The sequence below is a fragment of the Lolium rigidum genome, chromosome 2 (assembly GCF_022539505.1).
Source record: "Lolium rigidum isolate FL_2022 chromosome 2, APGP_CSIRO_Lrig_0.1, whole genome shotgun sequence".
Classification (NCBI taxonomy): domain Eukaryota; kingdom Viridiplantae; phylum Streptophyta; class Magnoliopsida; order Poales; family Poaceae; genus Lolium; species Lolium rigidum.
This window is the reverse complement of record NC_061509.1, coordinates 198,103,727-198,122,897: the sequence shown is the minus strand read 5'-3', so window position 1 is coordinate 198,122,897 and position 19,171 is coordinate 198,103,727. Positions and strand designations below refer to the sequence as shown.

At 47.0% G+C, this 19,171-nt stretch overlaps 1 protein-coding gene across 2 annotated transcripts; it reads left to right on the top strand.

Moving 5' to 3' along the window:
* Positions 1-15,130: 15,130 nt before the first annotated feature.
* On the top strand, positions 15,131-18,941 carry LOC124692807 (cryptochrome-1-like). Of its 2 annotated transcripts, none has more exons than XM_047226240.1 (5): positions 15,131-16,004; positions 16,555-16,770; positions 16,909-17,615; positions 17,699-18,536; positions 18,623-18,941. In XM_047226240.1, exons 1-4 carry the CDS (start codon positions 15,650-15,652, stop codon positions 18,521-18,523), a joined length of 2,103 nt encoding a protein of 700 aa, XP_047082196.1. In that variant the 5' UTR covers positions 15,131-15,649; the 3' UTR covers positions 18,524-18,536; positions 18,623-18,941. The 2 variants fall into 2 exon arrangements, with proteins under 2 accessions (XP_047082196.1, XP_047082195.1); XM_047226239.1 differs by having other exon boundaries at positions 15,133-16,004; positions 17,699-18,531.
* The last annotated feature ends 230 nt before the right edge of the window (positions 18,942-19,171 follow it).

The following is a 19,171-nucleotide window of genomic DNA, read 5'->3' as shown; positions in this document are numbered from 1 at the left end:
TTTATTTCAATAGAAAGAAGAAACATTCCATAAACTAATACATAATTCGGAACATGGTTTACACAAACTAAGACATAGTTTGGAATATGGTTTTCACAAACTAATACATAGTTTAAACCATGGACACAAATATAAAAACATTGCAAAATAACGAACTACCTAACTAGTGTTGGCATCGCAGGTTTCGTGTGTTCGCTGCTAAGAAAAAACACTCTCAGGCACACCCAGTCACTCAAACTAGAAAATCCAGCTGTTGACGGTACCCCTGTTGATTCTTTCGAGGAACAACAACCAGAAACCTCTTTGCCTATTTCCGCCGCGAAGAAACGACACTCATCGTCGTCCTCCTCGTCACTATCGCCGTGGTAGTGCCGGCGGCAGCGCGTCTCGTCGAACACCTTGACGCTCATGTCCCCCTCGCCAAGATAGGAGAACGTGAGCATGAAGCCGGCTTCGAGGCGGTGGTAGTGCGCGAACTTCTACCAGCTGATTTGGAGGTACATCCTGCCGCGCGCGTCGAAGATCACGTCCACAATCCACCGGCAACAGCCGCAGGAAGCCTCCGCAGATGCAGCGACGACGGCTCGCTGCCGGCGACGAAGTCTGCGAACTTATCCGGCAGCCTCTGGATGCCGAGTGGGTCGTCCTTGAGGACGACGACGAACTCGAACATCACTTGCCGCTCCTCCTCCTGCGTGTGCGACGATGAAGACGATGTCATCGCAGGCGACGGTGAGCGTGCAGCTCTGCCGCGAGCTCGTCCTCCGCCTCTACCAGACATGGCGTCGACTCTTGAGATGGTGGCGGCTAGGGTTGAGGAGAGAGGCGCTAGGGTTTCTGTGTGAGGGACGATGAGAGACCGACCCTTTTTATAGGCCGGAGGGAGGCGGGGGAGCGGTGGCGCTCATTAACGCCGGCACACAGAGCTAGGCACGATGAGACTCTTCGATGCGCCTCTGCGGGAACTGCACCGTCGCTGCACGCCAATAACTTCCATCGCGAGGTGCGACGGTTAGGTTAAACTCCAATGTGCCACTGACGCGTCGGTCCCTCCACTCCTCACCTCGATTTTCGTTGTGTCTGACATGCCCGGAGCGTTCTTGTGGGGCGGGAACGGGCTCAGGGCGCCCGACACCGTATCGGACTGCGCCGGACAAAAAGAGCCTTTGGGGAACACGGCTGGGAACATTTTGTTTATCTAGCGTGCCCCAAATCCCTTTGGGGATGCTTTTCGGACACAGCTGGAGATGCTCGGTGACCCTTAAACCAACGCCGGCAAGCAGCGTCTGCTGAACCTCAATCTTGAAGAGGCGGGGGGTGCTTCACAGAGTTCGCCTCATCGTGTCGCCGTATATAGTATGAACTGCCGCACGGTTGGCACTTGTCGAACGACGGGTACGTGGTGCCACCGTTGCGTGTCCTCATGCCGCATCGCAGCAAAGCGACCCGGCATGGGGGCCGAACACTCGTGAGTGGCTCGGCGTCTTCCGGCACAGGCGTGATGCGGAGATCGCCCGCTTCACCGGCCCCAGCTCCAGGTGGTTCAACCACATCGTCGAGCGAGCGTGGTGTGGCACATGCGCCAGCTCTGGCTCCAGAAGTAGGAGGCCTACGACAGCCTCGAGGAAGTGTTTGCATCCTATTTCAACGACGACGGCGATGGCACGGAGAGCATGAACTACCGCGTGTTCTACTAGTTAGGTTTTTTATGTTTTGGCTTAAGTTTCGCAAACTTTTGTACAAATTAGAACGAACGTCGATGTCTGTTTTAATTTATCAAGTTTTAAAAAATTTAAATTTTCGGGGGCCAAACGTTTGGGGCGCGCCGGTGAGAAACGGTCGTCTCTATTCCTAGGGAGGTACTGCCGCCGCCGTCCATTCAGAAGCCGCCGGTAGAGATGCTCATGCATATCGATTCAAGTAGACAATGTATTTTCTTGTTTGTTATTGGAGTTTATAGTGGCGATAATCTCTAAAGAGATTGGGTGAACTCATGATCAATACGTAGTGTGATTCGTGATGAGGCTAAGTTTAGTCATAGCGGAAAGTATCATACATCGATATCATTCATGTATATTTTCATTGAATGAATCCAGGATTGATGACATACTCCAAGTTGTCCATAAGAAAAATGCTTTACTTACCACCCCTATTTATGAAGAGAAAGTAAAGAAGGCAATTTTTCAAACGGAACACAATAAAGCTGGAGAGGATGGCTTCCCAGCAGAGTTCTACGTGGAAGATAATCAAATTGGATTTGTTGGAACTTTTTAGTGATCTCCATCTCGGATAACTTGAGTTTTTTCACATTAACTTCGGAGAAAATTATTTTATTGCCAAAAGTTAGTGATGCAGAAAGGATTCAACATTATAGACCGATCTGATTTCTTAATGTTTGTTTTAAGATTTTCACTAAAGTTCAGTGGCCGATCATGTGGTTCGCCCGACTCAAACAGCTTTTATGCAAGAAAAAAATATCCTAGATGGTGTTGTAACCTTGCATGAAACGGTTCATGAGTTACATCGTAAAAGGACGAATGACATCATCCTGAAGATTGATTTTGAAAAGGATTTACGATAAGGTTAAGTGGTCCTTTCTGGAGCAGACTCTCAGAATGGAAGGATTGTGCTCTAATTAACAACTTTGTTTTTAGAAGAAGTGTAGCCATAAAAGTTAATGATAACGTGGGCAGATATTTTCAGGCGAAAAAAAGGTTTAAGGCAAGGCGATCAATTATCACCCATGCTATTCAATATGGTGGTTGATATGCTTGCTATAATTACTGAAGCATGCCAAGGTTGATGGGCAGATTCAAGGGGTGGTTCCTCATCTGGTTAATGGAACTATACATTCTTTAATACGCCGATGACACAATTTTGTTTATGAAACATGATATTGAGAAAGCAAAAAATCTGAAATTAATTTTATCAGCTTTTGAGCAATTATCAGGTCTAAAGATTAACTTTCGTAAAAGTGAATTGTTATATTTCGGTGAAGCCCAGGACAAAGCCAACCTATATGCCGAGCTTTTCAGCCAGGACCGGTCCTGAGATTTTAGGGGCCCGGGGCGAATCTAAAAATCAGGGCCCTTACTATTCACTATATAATGATCAATATTTGTAGTATATGGTAAGCATTACATACAATTTTTTAAGTGTATTCAAATTATTTATATCAACTCACTCAACTCATATGTTCATTAATTTATGCATCGACTGAAGTTGCATTTGCTTTTCGCGTATGGCACCCCCACTCCGTTTGGTAGCATCTACTAATTTGGAACTTAATTTGAAAGCCATATTTTAACCCGGATGCTTTTGTGATGCTTCAAATAACCAACGAATGGCAAGTGCTCTTCCTTGTTTAGATCCTATTTCAATCGAAACTTTTGAAATGCATCGACTGAAGTTGCATTTGCTTTGTTTATTGAGCGAATGATGTTGCATTTAGTGGACCGGTCTTTTTCCTGACTATTGGACACACCTCTTTTAACCCATTCGTAGCTAATTAAGGGAAAAGCCCATTCTAGCTAAATAATAACGCCAAGTTAAAGAAAGGGGAAGGGCCCAAGAAAGTCAAAGGATAACCTTGTAAAGGGTAATTGGCAAGGAAGTCAAAAGTGTGTTTTGTGTCATCATGATGAGATAATTAAACACATTTTCTTTTAATGCCAGTTTGTAAAAACTATATTGTCAATTATCCAAATAGATTCAACCTTATATCCACCTCGAAATGTTGCTAATATATTTGGCAATTGGCTTAATGGTGTGAAACATAGGTTCAAAATACTTATTAGGGTGGGAACACTTGCCATTATTTGATCGCTTTGCCTATGCAGAAATAAAAAGGTTTTAATGATAAAAATGCTCTCTTATGCAGGTTATCTGCCGGTGCACCGGTTTGCTGCATTCGTGGGCGTCTCTTCAGCGTACGGAGAACCTTGACATGTTTATGGAGGTGTCTACACAGTTGGAGGACACATCGAGGGAGTTTATTACCCAACATGGGTGACCGCATAATCTACGGATTGGTCCACCACCGCTCTAGGGGTCATCACAGTCATGCTTATGTTCTTGTATCGACCTTTTAATTCATGTTTTTTATTGAACTTTGAACGGTTGTGTGCATCTTAATTATGCAGAGGCCGAGCGTAATGGTTAAACTTTTTAAGTAATAGAGCCCTTTATTGAAAAAATCATTCATGTACATAATACTAGTATACTACGCCTCTATAATGCATGGTATCATACTATCATGTGGTAGTATTATAGTCTTCTTATACTTATTGATTTATAAAATTTTAATACAGAATTGTGTACAAGATCTATTTTATATTTTTTTTGCGAAAATTTCGCCAGTCTATTAATAATCATCGAAATCAGTATAAAGATGCCTAAAATTAATAAAAATTACAATTGGACCACCAACACGATATGATATCACTATGATTTTTCACATCATTAACAATAATAATGGTACATCAGCTCACGCTTTTGGTAGTCTAAACCGTACCACAGAGGCACTGGCCAAAGATTAGTTAGCCTGTCCACTCCAATCCCATCCTTATCGATCCGACCCACCCAGGTGCTCCAGGAACATCATTCAGTACCACATATACAGTTCACTCCCTGCTCGATTCATCCAACTGTTGCGATTGATTAATTCCAACAGGAACCACTTCACTGAACACTTTAATTTGTTCTCTCCGGAATAAAACTCGCTTCCAATCAACATGACGAGGAGTACGTGGCATGGGCAGTGCGAATGTGCGATGCGATGGTCATATCAAGTCAGGTCACTCAGATTTTTTCAGATGGAGGATGAGGAATCGTGTTCGTCAGGATAACTCGATCGGCCAGGTAGAGAGGAAGCAGCCAGGCGAGAGGTGCCCGGAAGAAAAGGGGTTCACGCCTTCACGGCTTCGGGAGAACAACTTCTCTGATCCAAACGCGTCACGCTCCTTTGATGAAATACCATACACGGAGGAGACTGTTGTTCGTGTCGAGATGATGCAGATGCCGTGCGGTCAGAAAGTGTTACTGATGGAGTGTAACATCTGCCGGCGAAGTTACCGCAATTCTCGCTAAGTTCGTCACCGGAACGTGTCGTGTGTATATGCAGCACATGTTTTAGAGAAGGTAGTAGCATTCTGCTGCGTTTGCTTGTATTTATATTTTAAACTCCTGCCGACCATATACTACAAAGTAAAAGAGGGGGAAATGCTAAGCTAGGTTAAATTCTGGTGAAAGTTATCTATATCCATGTTTGAAATGTATCAAGTCATTTTGAGTTGTTCAGGTAGCTCAACTACATAGAGCAATATATAATCTCCACGAATCAAAAGGCTTGAGATGTATGATAGATGCCATGAAATCATGGATCGGTGCTACAAAAACATGCAAACCAAACACCGACTAACAGAAGAGGACCATTCAGTAGCACCGACACTACCTTAGTGACATTTCGGCGCAATAAACTCACCTCAATCTACTCCGCAGCCTTTCGAATAAAAATCCTACTCCTATCCCACCTATCCCATTCGTCCTCATCCCCTCTCTCATATTCGGCGGCGCTTTCTACCGATTGGTCCATTTAGAGTCGCCAACCTTCCCCCTCCCCTCCACCTAATGGCATCATTGTATCCCCCTCATAGTCACTCACTGTCGCCCCCATCCTCCTTTCTAGTACACACACATCCCTCTCGTCGGACCCTAATTAACCGCAAGGGAGCTTAGTTTGCACCATGCTCCTAGACCATTGTCAAGACACTCAACCTGCCCCCTGACATGTTTGAGAGAATATTCAGTCATGAGCCAAAGGTGTAGGAAGAATATGTTCAAGCAGAAAGATAGGCTTTGTTGGGAGGAATATTGTTCACCCAATGAGCGCCACCCAAGATTAGTAGATGGCTACAAACGAAAGTCAAGCAAAGCCAAGTCAAGACTAGTCAGCTAAAGTCTACGGTTATGGCAAGCTCCACAAGTCAGAGACAACAAAAAAGAATAAATAAAAGATAAGGTCAAAGATGAAGCTCATTATGTGAAGGATGGGCTAGTCCAGCACCTCCACATCTCTCCTAGACTAGTGGTTTTACCAATGCACCCTCCTAACCTATCACCATGGTAGCCCTAGTAATTTTGAAAATACCACTCTCTTATATAAACCCTCCCAAGGAGTGGATGCCTATTCACTCATCATTCTATAAAAGAAGGAAAAGGGCTAGAGCTAGAGCTCCAGTTTCAGATCCGATGAGCCACGCTCGACTCGAACCCACGTCATAAGGATCCTGATTTCGCCCCCGGGGAGCCGCTGTTAGAGATATATTCCGTGTGCAGTTTAGGTAGTCTAGGATAGAGATAGATCTCGTGTCTTGTCTTGCACTCCAAGATGATCCCTGTACGCCTATATATACTCGCCCATGAGGCTCAATAATATATCCAACACATTACGCCAATCCCTCTCCCTCTCTATCGTTCTACATGGTATCGGCCGCAAGTTCTCGACCTAGCCGCCGCACGGCTTCCGCGCCGCGCCGCCCTCGGGGAGGTCTCTCCATGGCCTACTCCGGGGGCCGCGCAACCCGTATGAGGGTTCGTCCGCCGATCCGTTGATCCGCTGCCCTCGAGTCTTTTTTTTCCAATCCGTAGATTGGTTTTCTTTTTGCTCCGCCGGTCGCTCGACCGGCGTTTTCTTTTTTGGTTTACCGATCATAGATCGGATTGAGTCGCCCACCGCCGCCATCACCGCGCGCCTCTACTCCGACAACGACGTCGATCTATACCGGCCATCTTCATCAACCGCGCGGCACGGCCGCACGCGTCACACACGGGACGCCTACGTGCGACGCAGCAGGCTGTCTCGCCCGCGCGGTCTCCATCGCCGGTCCGTCTTCGTCGTCATCGACCGGGACATCACCGACAACGTCGCCAACGACTCCAATCTGCGGCACGTCGTCCACGCCATGGCGCGTACAGCGCCGCCGTCGGTCTGATCAACCGACCGCGCGCACGTCTCCCGCCAAGCACGTCCCCGAGCACGCGCCTACCACCGATCGAGCTACGGGCTGCCGCTGCGTCGCCCTTCGGGCCGCAGCGCCGCCGCCTTTGGTGCATGCTACCGGCCTCCGACGCGCCTTCCAAGGCGTGTACGTTGCTGGTGGCCTCCCGCCGCTGCATCGACTCGCGCCCTGCAGCTACGTCGGCCCCTCGGGTCGAGACGTCGCCGCACGCAGTCTACTTCGCCGTCCCCGCGCACCGACGTTCCAGGCTACTACCGCGGCACCCCAACGGCGCAGGTCGCCACCGTCAGCGCAAGGTCTACGTCAAGCCGCCGGGTTCCTCCTCGCCAACTTCGAGTACCGCCGCCGCACCTCCACAGGTAACCTGCATGACCACTTTTGGTCGTTGCAGGCCTCGCCGACCACCTCTACAGTCTAGGCATCCAGCATGGTCACTCCTGGTCACCGCTGGTTTCGCCGCCTTCTATGTCTCCGTCCACCACGACCTCGTCGCCAGCGTCATCGACAACCGCGGACTGCATCGGCACCTCTCCCTCTTCGCCGCTCTGCGTCTCGCCACCGCTCTGGAGGCCACCTCTGCTGGTCCCCTGACACTGGCGCATGGTCCATGATGGTCCCTACCCCCGCACGCCCGGTATTGGCAACACCGACGCGTGCCTTCTTCCCCGACGCGTCCCCGAGCACGGCAAGCTCGGGCCGCCGCCTCGTCTTCATCGGCTTCGACAACGTCTTCATCGGCATCGACTCTTCTACGACTGCCTCGACCGCGTCGCCGACTTCGTCTTTGCGTACTTGGTTCTGGCAAAACCGAAGTATGCCTTCGTCCCCGACGTGCGCCTAGTTCTGGCAAAACTAGGGCAGCACCTCGTCCTCGACGGCTCGAGCACGCATCGACTTCGGCATCGACAACCTCCACGACTGCCTCGATGCGTCTCCGTCACTCTCCTCGCGCACTATGCGCTTGCGGCTTCATGTGCGGCTACCTCGACACCGGCTCCCGACCACGACATCGACCACGGCATCTCCTCGCGCGGCTACCCCGACCAAGGTTGCAACACCCACGCTCTCGGCTCCCTCGACATCGGCACAAGGGCTACCACCTCGCCCGCGCCTCACCAGCTTCCTCACGGTCCAAGCATCCGCGACGCAACTCCGTCCACGACGCTCCCGCCGTGATCGCGGGGGAGTGTCGGCCTTCCGGGGTCCACTTCGGTTTATCTCCGGTCCGACCGTCCGCGACGCTACCGCGTTGTTCACGTCGCTCCCGCTACGACTGCGGGGGAGTGTTAGAGATATATTCCGTGTGCAGTTTAGGTAGTCTAGGATAGAGATAGATCTCGTGTCTTGTCTTGCACTCCAAGATGATTCCTGTACGCCTATATATACTCGCCCATGAGGCTCAATAATATATCCAACACATTACGCCAATCCCTCTCCCTCTCTATCGTTCTACAGCCGCGGTCGGCCTATGGGTCCATGCTTAAACCCTTCGACGCTCTCACAATATAGGACTAAGTCGTGCTCCAACAAGATATCCGAATCTAGTAAGAAAAATCTTTGTAACAACTCTTGCATAGTGCACAACGGCCTTCACTATAAGACCGGTGTACACACGCCTACTAACCACTACTAACTTGACGGTAACAATAACATGTTCCATGTATAGATCCAAGAGTCGTGATTTTTTCTCAGGATTATTGTTTGAAGAATTTGTGGAAGTTAGTGTAGCTCATCAAAAGCTTGGACTGGAGCAAGAAGATGATGTACAAAGTTATAAGTTACAAGTTTTTCCTAGCTAAGTCGAACTATTTTAAGTTTTAATCAACTTTAAAGAGAACTATATTAACATCCACAACACCAATTTAGTTATATTAGATTCATCATACATTCATACTCTATAGATTTGACGTTGTAGATTCTCATGAGTCATATATGTTTTCCTTAAATCTGGTTAAACATAGAGGTTTGACTTAAGGCGAGGTTAGACTTCTGTTAATTTGGAACGGAGGGAGTAACTGAATTGACAATATTTGTGGAAACAAAGGGATACGTACACAACATATCTATTGCATTCTGGATTTTAAAATCGTGTGATAACATTTATTTATACTTACCGTTGCTGCTGAATTATACAGGATGTTATACTGATAAGATGAACACGTACGAGCCTGTAAGCTGCAACATTGATTACTGGAGACTACACGAACACCACAGTATCAATGATAACTCGAATCCAACACAGATCACTGTGTTCTCCAGCAAAGAAAGAAGAGATCACTATGCAAAGGCTCTTCTACTACACCGATGGATCGGACAGAAGGGCCACATCTGAAACCGATAGCGAGACACGAAAATCGCCATCAACCCAACGGGTGGTTGTGAGGCGAACACCGGTGCGACGTGGTCCTGATGCGTGTAATTCTCGGGGATCACCACACCTTATGTAAGACTGCGTACAGAGAGAGATGAGGTTGCGAAAAAACAGACTGCGACAGTTGGGTGATTGGAAATTCAGAATGGACCAAAGAAAAAGAAAAAGCTGGGGATGGTAGGGGCAAACCCACGTGTTGATATGGCACCCCTTTTGGCCTTTTCGAGCTGTGCTCATTGTACCTATGCCTGCCTTGGTCTTTTTTCCCAAATTTAGTAATAAGGAATATTTATTTCTCAAAAAAAAATAGCAGTAAGGAATATTTTTCCTCCCCTCCAATTGAACTAGATTATGTAATTTATTCTATTAGTTAAAAGGTTTGATAAGGAATTCAAAGTTCATTTACAGACAGGCATCAATTTACGCAAACGCTTTGCTTTGGCGGACACCAAACTTTTATCTCTTCCTTGATCTTTTCGAGTATGACCTTAGGCGGCGCTTGCTTGTTTCGGAACACTCGCGTGTTTTGCTCATTTCATACGTCACAAGATCTGATGGGTTAGGGATGAAATGGCCTTGCGGTTCGGAGTTTTGCAACCGGTCATGATGAGTCACCCATCCTTGAAAGATTTTGTTTGCCATAGTTGGAAATCGATGAAGTAGAGGTCGAACCAATCTTTCAAAAGGCTCCAAAGTCTAATGGTATATCGGCAATGAGTGGGGAGGTGCTCACCCGACTCCACGGTTCTTTTGAAAAGGGGCAAAGGACATAATTTGGCCATCCTCGCTTCTGAAGTCGGTCCATCGCAGAAAGTCTATTTTGGAGTGCAGGCCAAGCAAAAAAAAATTGATTTTTTTGCGGCGCCCAAATTTTCCACACCACTTTATTTATGTCAGTGGAATAGCTCCAATAAATTAGGCCTTGTAAGCTGAGACCCCGAGTACTCTCTATTCGACGATAGGTTCCAAGTGATAACATCCTCTATGTCATCATCGATATGAATGGTTTGTAGTTGGATCCATAAGTCGACAAATTGTTCCTTGTGAGCAAAGGTGAAGTCCGCGGATATGGTGGCTTGGAAATCGACCAATTTCCATGCAAGGCCGTGTTGACACTCCACTTTTTCTCCTTTTGACACCGCATGGATGAGCGGTGCGATGTTTTTAGGCTTAGAACCAGTTAACCAAGACCACACAGTTAAGTGTAGCAGAGATGCGCATGTTGAGATGGATATGTGGCCACACAAGAAATGATCGGGTACGGAACGACGATATACGGGAGAGAGTTGGGGTAGCACCGATTGAAGAGAAGCTGGTCCAACATCGTCTCAGATGGTTTGGACATATCCAACGGAGGCCTCCGAAGCGCCAGTGCATAGCGGATGGATAAAGCGTGATGAGAATGTTAAGAGGGGTCGTGGTAGACCAAACTTGACATGGGAGGAGTCCGTTAAGAGAGATCTAAAGGTTTGGAATATCGACAAAGATTTAGCCATGGATAGAGGTGCGTGGAAGTTAGCTATCCACGTTCCGGAACCATGACTTGGCTTTGAGATCTTATGGGTTTCAACTCTAGCCTACCCCAACTTGTTTGGGACTGAAAGGCTTGGTTGTTGTTGTAACCAGTTAACCAAGAGGCATCCCAAAAAGGCTCGTTCTCCCCATTATAAATCGTGATTGTGGTGGTGGCAGCGTAGAAAATATCTATGTCGACCTCTGAACAAGGATGACCCATGCTGATCCAAAAAAATTCGGGTCCTTAATTCCATTCAAACCACGACTATCTCAACCTTAGAGCCCAAGAAAACTTCTTAGTCTTTAGAACACCAAGTGCTCCAAGGGTTTGGAGTGGCAAACCATTTCCCAATTTACTTTGCAATGTCCTCTCTGTAACTTTTTTATGGTGGCCAACCAAAGAATAACTCTCTCAGTCTTTTTCATGTTATTTATGACGTCCGGATGGATGTTGAGTGGAGTTAGACGGAAGAGTGGACATATTTAACTCTAAATTCTCTTGATTTAGAAGAGGCTGTTATATACATCTTTCAATTGACAGGCTCGTCCTGCAAATAGCACCCACCTCCTGGAACTTGATGGACCAGTCGCGAACATCGTCCGAATGGTCTCTGTGTATTCCCGGCAAATCATAGACGTAAGGTGAGGTGATGGAGATTGAGGAAAACAACGATGCCCTGATCGCTTCATGTGGTGTTTCTGTAGAGAGGACATCATGCAGCTGACTATACATGTGGTAAACTTTTCCTGGGACTAACAAATCAACCCCGGGAAATGTGAGAGCGAAGCCCTCGCGTCATAAATGCGCCTTTCTTTCATGCGATTTCCACGGCGAGCTAGCTGATTGCCGTGACAAATGACAGGGGCATCAGTCGACAACCACACGGCTTCTTCAACGGGAGAATCAAGTCGGCAAACCCAAACGGACTACTACACACTCACACAAACAGCAACATCTCTATTCCTAAATTTGTCATCTTTGCTGAGCTCCGGTGGCTTCCAGATAGGGTCATAAACGTTTGCACAAACCCACTAAAGCATAGACTAATTTGAACTAGTATGATTCGCTAAAAAGATACTACAACTAACCTACTTCCTCCTGTTCAGAGATTGTTTAAAAATGAATATATCTTAGATATGTTTTAGTGTGTAGATACAACAGATTTTATGCCCAACGCGAGATCAAGGCCGCACGTGCGATCTACCAGACTTGGCTCGTAATCTTTATCCCTTCACTGATGGAGATCACACGTTACACAGGTAGGTATATATCAGCATATAGTGCTCACAGGACAAATGATTCAATTAATCTGGCCAGATTGTCGGTAAAAGCTGACCCACGAGTCGCACCGCATCTAGCTTGCTGCTTAACTACACGCGCTAGCGATCGAAAGCTGCAGTTTCTCTCGTACTCGTTTCTCATTAATATGTTACAGAATGAAGCTCCGACAATGTCGCCAGTCATTCCAAATGTCATCATTACTTCAGAACTATTCATGTCATCGTCATTTCGGATTGCTTGGCAGTGAAAATTGCATTCGCATGCTTTTCCCGGTAAATTATATATTCTCATCGTTTGTTCCTTGTTAGCTGCCGTGATCTGCAGAAAATAATACTACTCGGTTCCACAACATAAGCCGTTTATTTTGCTAAAATGGTTTACATTATGGTGATACATACCAATCAGTAATTAACTTAGAGCTGGTGAGCATAAATCAGTTCATTGTAAGCATTACTAAAAAAATTAGATGAAGAATTACTAATCTTTTTTTTAGATGAAGCATTACTAATCTTTGCTTAATTAATTACAATAGATTTCCATCGTAAGTTAACAAGCCACGGTGGATACTGAGCCTATGGTGTATTATCTGTTCCTTCTTTCGTAAACGCTAATTAATCTAAGCTGTCAAAAAAATCCTAGCTTTGGAGTGATAAAGCTCTACCTTATCTTTACTACCGTTTTGATAATATAATCAATATACTAGTTTTGAACAACACAATTTGAAACATATTTTTTAAAAAAAACAATGCAACATATGTTATGAATCCACATGTTACGTACTAGTAATACCGTTGATGACAGAATACAAACCGTCTGAAACTTGGAGGAATATCTGCTCAGATTTAGAGCTACAAAGGGTATGCAAGACAGTTTTAAGTTACTTTAGAGGCAATTTTTGGGCCTACAAAATCATCGAAGCCTTTCTTGCTTTGGAAGCCATGTGCCTTTCTCAAGTGCAAGATTTTTTTTTTCTTGGTTAGACGACGGATAGACTAGAGAGAAGGGGAAGGCAAAATTGTAACCAAGTGCAAGAATCTGTCTCTCATCTCCTCTACAAATGCCGGTTCACGATTCAAGTTTGGTCCACATTGAAGAATTGACTTGGCCTTGATGACACTAAACCAACTAACCAAGCAGTTGGGACACTACACTTCGTCAAAGAATGGTGGGTTGAGACCATTCATAAGAATGACCAATCTAAGAAGGCCATGACCTCTCTTGCCACGTTGGTGTTTTGCCAAATTTGGAAGAAAAGAAATACACGTGTCTTGCGAAACCACACCTCTACCTCTAGGGTTGAAACGGAACGTAAACTTTCCATCCGTTTCTAGAGAAAAAGGAAACGAAGAGCGAAAAAGGATATAGAAACAGGTAGTTTGCGGAAAAGGAACGGAATATTCTAAACGAGAACGGGGGAGCCCGTTCCAGCGGAAACAGAAACAACAAGAAAAACTTCAGAAAAACAAATAAGGAAACTTTGCCGAAATATAACCCATCCATGCCTAAATACAGAATATTACTCCGAGTTGGTGATTTCCTTTGCGCATGGGGCCATGAACTACATGAAACCTAGGGCCTACGTCACACTTGCAACTAGGCCATACTATGTAATATGTTGTACTTTGTGTTCAACTGCCACTTGTCGAAGTTATGAGCTATTCATTTTCTTGTTGTCTACTTCTTTATGTTTGTCTTTTGCTGCACACGTATTATACTTGTAGGTGTTCCGACAAATGTCCATTTTCATATCGCATCCATCTCGTACCTGCTTCGTATTCATCATTGGTGATTTCCGCTTCCATATTTATTTCGGGGTTTCCAATTTTGTTTCCAATACTGGCGAGATAGATGGAAATGAAAACAATAAAGCATGTTTCCCCCGGTTTTCCATTTTCAACCCTGTCTACCTCCTCCGCCATGCTTGTGTCAAAGATCAAAGAGGAAGCAGCCATGTGAAGCCTCGCCGAGGCAAAGGCCTTCTGTAGTGTAATGTTGTGAGAGTAGGCCTTTGTTTATTTCTTGACCTTTTGGTTGAGTTCGGTTTGTAAGACCTAAAAACCTCCTTATTATTCATTGAAAACGGTAAATAAAAAAAAAACGCATCGTGCTCAAGGCATATCAATACATGAAACATGTGACGTAATTACTTCATATAGAGGTGGCAAATTAAGGTGATATAGATATTTTTTTATTCAAGCTTTGTGGAAGATGAGAACTGTCAAATATCGGGCTGATCGTCGTAAAGAAAGTGTAAACTTTTTGTAAAGAAAATTCCAGTTTTTTTTTGAACTTAGAAATATTCCAAATCTTCAATGTTGACAACCTCATCATGCCGTGTACTGATGTACCTCAATGAACACACTCATTCCCGACACACAGCCGTGATGAAAGTGCGACACCTTCGTATGTGCATTGCTCCTAGCTAGTAGTTGCAAGGCGACTATAGGTGAACGAGTACCTTCAAATCGTTAGCAGTGGCAGACAACCACATCCTCATGATATGCTTGGACTGGTACTTGCTAGATGGAGCACCAGTTCAGTTCTTGCTCGTACTATGCGTGCATGTGCTGGAGTAACGAAAAAAAGGTTTTGGGGTATAAGAAAAATGTTAGAACCGTACTAGTAATACGAGATCGGCTCATATAGTATATGTGAGGTGTGTAATTGCTGAGTTTGAACAGGCTGAAGTGTTCAATTTTCATGGGTGATGTGGTTGGTCGTGTGTCTCAGTGACATGCGAGACGTAGACCCGCCTGTTATTTTCAGAGTTAGCCGCATTTCCAGAGTGTCGACTTTATCCATGAAGAAATCCGAGCCCACTCCTCAGCGACGCGTAGAAATTCCAGCCGGTCCGAATTTCTTCTCCTTGGAGATGAAAATAAATCGAGGGAATATTATGGGAGAGGAGAAACCCAAGGGGAGAAGAGGGAGAGAAAGCGGTGGGGATAAATGGACAAGAGGAAAAGCTGGGAACAAATCCGAAGCAGCCAACCAATCCCAATATCCACACACCATGCTCTCCATTGGACCACACACAGCTCTCCCCTCCCCCAAGCCCAACCAAAACTAAGAAACCCCTGCAACTCCGCAAGAACACCCACCATCATTCCGTTCCCCAGGGAAAAATACATACTCGAGAAATATTTTATTCGGCGAAAAAGGGAGAGAGAGGTCAGATTACTCCACATCTCCCCCCATGCAGTTGCTCTGAGGAGACCATTCCCATCCAGCCCATTCCACGGTCCCAGGAAATCCAAGCGGTTCCTGACATCTTCTTGAGCTGCCCACACCAGAGCGCCCTTGTTTCTTGGCTTCTGATGGCAGCTGCCTGAGCTTTTGCTCGTCATCCAAGAGAGCCAGAGAGAGAGAGAGACACAGGAGCTTCTTTCTTTGGTTGGTTAGCGGCTCGTCAAGTGATTTGCTGTTCCGGGGGTTCTTGGTGAGCTGCTTGGATTGGGTGCCATGTCAGCGTCGCCGTCCACGCTGAGCGGCGGTGCCGGGGAGGCGGCGATGCGGACGGTTGTGTGGTTCAGGAGAGACCTGCGCGTGGAGGATAATCCAGCCCTGGCGGCAGCGGCGCGGACGGCCGGGGAGGTGGTGCCGGCCTATGTGTGGGCGCCAGAGGAGGACGGGCCCTACTACCCCGGCAGGGTGTCCCGGTGGTGGCTCAGCCAGAGCCTCAAGCACCTGGACGCCTCGCTACGCCGGCTCGGCGCCAGCCGCCTGGTCACCCGGCGCTCCACCGACACCGTCGCCGCCCTGCTCGAGCTCGTCCGCAGCACCGGCGCCACCCATCTCTTCTTCAACCACCTCTACGGTTCGATTCATCTATCCCTCTCCCTCTGTTGTTACTCTCGGCCAGTTATTTTTTGCTCTTCTTGCAAACATGGTACTTCTTACTACGATTTCCCTGTTGAGATCCTCGAGCTTTTCGGCCCTTTGGCTCTGTACTTTTTTGGAGCCTCGTGCTCTTGCTCTGCTCAACTAGATCCGCTCGACCATGATCCAAAGTTCCAAACAAAGAAAGCTGAGAGGGGAATCTTTTCCATCAGCAGTACCTTGTGTCTGCCAATCATGGAGTATTTCATAGCCTAAACATCCTTACTCCAAACGTCAAACAGCACCAAGTATAGCATCAAACACTCCCTGAACACTTGGTCACCGTCGCCCTCTTTAATTCCCAAAAGTTCACCAACCTATTACTACTCCAGTTTAAACTCCCCTCCTAATCCCCTATAACTCTCCATAACTAGGCTACTACTAGTTTTCTTAAAGAATATAGTAATGGATAGTAGCACCTTATCGTGTGAGCTGGCACGAGTGGCCATGTGTTGCTCACCAATCGCTGTCTGTTGCCTGCTATGTAGACCCGCTGTCGCTGGTCAGGGACCACCGGGTGAAGGAGGTGCTGGCGGCAGAGGGCATCACCGTGCAGTCCTTCAACTCCGACCTGCTATACGAGCCATGGGAGGTCCTCGACGACCACGGTTGCCCCTTCACCATGTTCACGCCCTTCTGGAACAAGTGCCTCTGCATGGTCGACCCCGCTGCGCCCACGCTGCCACCCAAGAGAATCAATTCAGGTCTCTGCAAATCCTCATCAGCCACGCTCTAATTGCTTCATGATATTACGTAGCAGCAACTGATGCCGCAGTTTTTCTTTTTTCTTTTTGGAGAAACACTGACATGCAAATGCTCTGCGTGTTCTTTTTACTCCACAGGTGACTTGTCGAGGTGCCCGTCGGACGACCTGATCTTTGAAGACGAGTCGGAGAGAGGGAGCAATGCGCTGCTTGCACGAGCGTGGTCGCCGGGATGGCAGAATGCCGACAAGGCGTTCGCGGCCTTCATTAACGGCCCGCTGATCGACTACTCCGTGAACCGCAAGAAGGCGGACAGTGCAAACACCTCCCTGCTCTCCCCTTATTTGCACTTCGGCGAGCTGAGCGTCCGCAAGGTCTTCCACCAGGTCCGGATGAAGCAGATAATGTGGAGCAACGAGAGCAACCGTGACGGCGAGGAGGGCTGCAGCCTTTTTCTCCGGTCCATCGGCCTGCGTGAGTACTCCAGGTACCTCGCCTTCAACCATCCATGCAGCCACGAGAAGCCCCTCTTGTCTCACCTCAGGTTCTTCCCCTGGGTGGTCAATGAGGTCTACTTCAAGGTCTGGAGGCAGGGTAGGACTGGCTACCCTCTTGTGGATGCCGGCATGCGGGAGCTCTGGGCGACCGGGTGGCTGCATGACCGGATACGTGTCGTCGTCTCAAGCTTCTTCGTCAAGGTCCTTCAGCTGCCATGGCGCTGGGGGATGAAGTACTTCTGGGACACCTTGCTAGATGCCGACCTTGAGAGCGATGCGTTGGGCTGGCAGTACATTTCCGGGTCTCTGCCTGATGGCCGTGAGCTCGACCGTATTGACAACCCACAGGTACATACACATCGTTTCCGTCATATGGTGAGATCTCTTGATAATCAAAATAGCAAACTGATTTCCTGTGTTGCATTTCTCAGTTTGAAGGCTACAAATTCGACCCATATGGGGAGTACGTCCGACGATGGCTACCGGAGTTGGCTAGGCTGCCGACGGAATGGATACACCACCCATGGGATGCCCCCGAGTCTGTGCTGCAGGCTGCAGGAATTGAGCTAGGTTCGAATTACCCGCTCCCCGTTGTTGAGCTAGATGAAGCCAAGTCTAGGTTACAGGATGCCTTGTCAGAGATGTGGGAGCTTGAGGCTGCCTCTCGTGCTGAGATGGAGAATGGAATGGAGGAAGGCTTGGGAGAGTCCTCAGACGTGCCACCGATTGCTTTCCCCCAAGAATTGCAGCATATGGAAGTGGACCGAGAGCTGTTCCGTGCTCCTATCCCCACACCAGCAACAGCCGGACGGAGACGAGCAGATCAGATGGTGCCTAGCATGACCTCTTCCTTTGTCCGAGCTGAAACAGAACTTTCAGCGGATTTTGGGAACAGCGAGGTGAGTAGGCAGGAGGTGCCATCGCAGGTGCGCTTCCAGCCTCAGATGGAAATCAGGGAAGAAGTTGTCAACGATGGCACTGCTGCCAGAAACAACGGCATCCATCACCAGCAGTATAACAATCAGAATACCCTACACCGTGTGCGAGCTGGCATAGCACCATCCACGTCAGAGGCATCAAGCAGCTGGACTGGGAGAGAAGGCGGAGTAGTACCAGTCTGGTCACCTCCGGCTGCCTCAGGCCATTCAGATTCTTACACTGCCGATGAAGCTGAGATTTCCAGTAGGAGTTATTTAGACAGGCACCCACAGTCACATAGATTAATGAACTGGAGTCAGCTCTCCCAGTCATCTTGAATTCAGATGTATGGTAAACCCAACTAGAATTTGGTTCAAGTATTATTATATGGATAGAGCATTCTATATGATTACTAACGTTCCACTTTTTTTATGAAGCCTGGATGTAGGACAGCAGGCTGCGAAGGGGAAAATTGATGTTGTGCGTCCAAAATTAAATGGGTATGAGTTGGACAGTGAGAGGAATACACTATGTACATTATCGCCTTTTGTTCATCTATAGCCTTGGTATGCATGAATCAGGTGATGCAGCTTCACGGATGCAATAAGTTATGTAAAACTAGTCTTATAGAACTTTGTGGTATAGGTTGCTAGTTGGATTTGTACCATTTATCAGATAAGAGGGTTTCTTAGCATTATTGTGCCTGTAATTGTACATTACCTTTGTTTATTGCAATCTTTGCCGATGAAGAAGTCACCAAAGAGCTGTCAGATCATCTCAGTTTAGTAGCACGTACCTTGCATGTTAAGCTTGACTTGGAGACTAACCATCAGCATTGCATAATGGTAGAAGAAATAAATACAAGGATCTGAAACATGAACAATCCAAAAGTAAGTTGAAATAAAACTGTACGAGCCTTACTAGAGACAGCATATATGAAGAAAGTGAGCATTAGCATGGGCAAGACCATACTATTTTGCATTGGC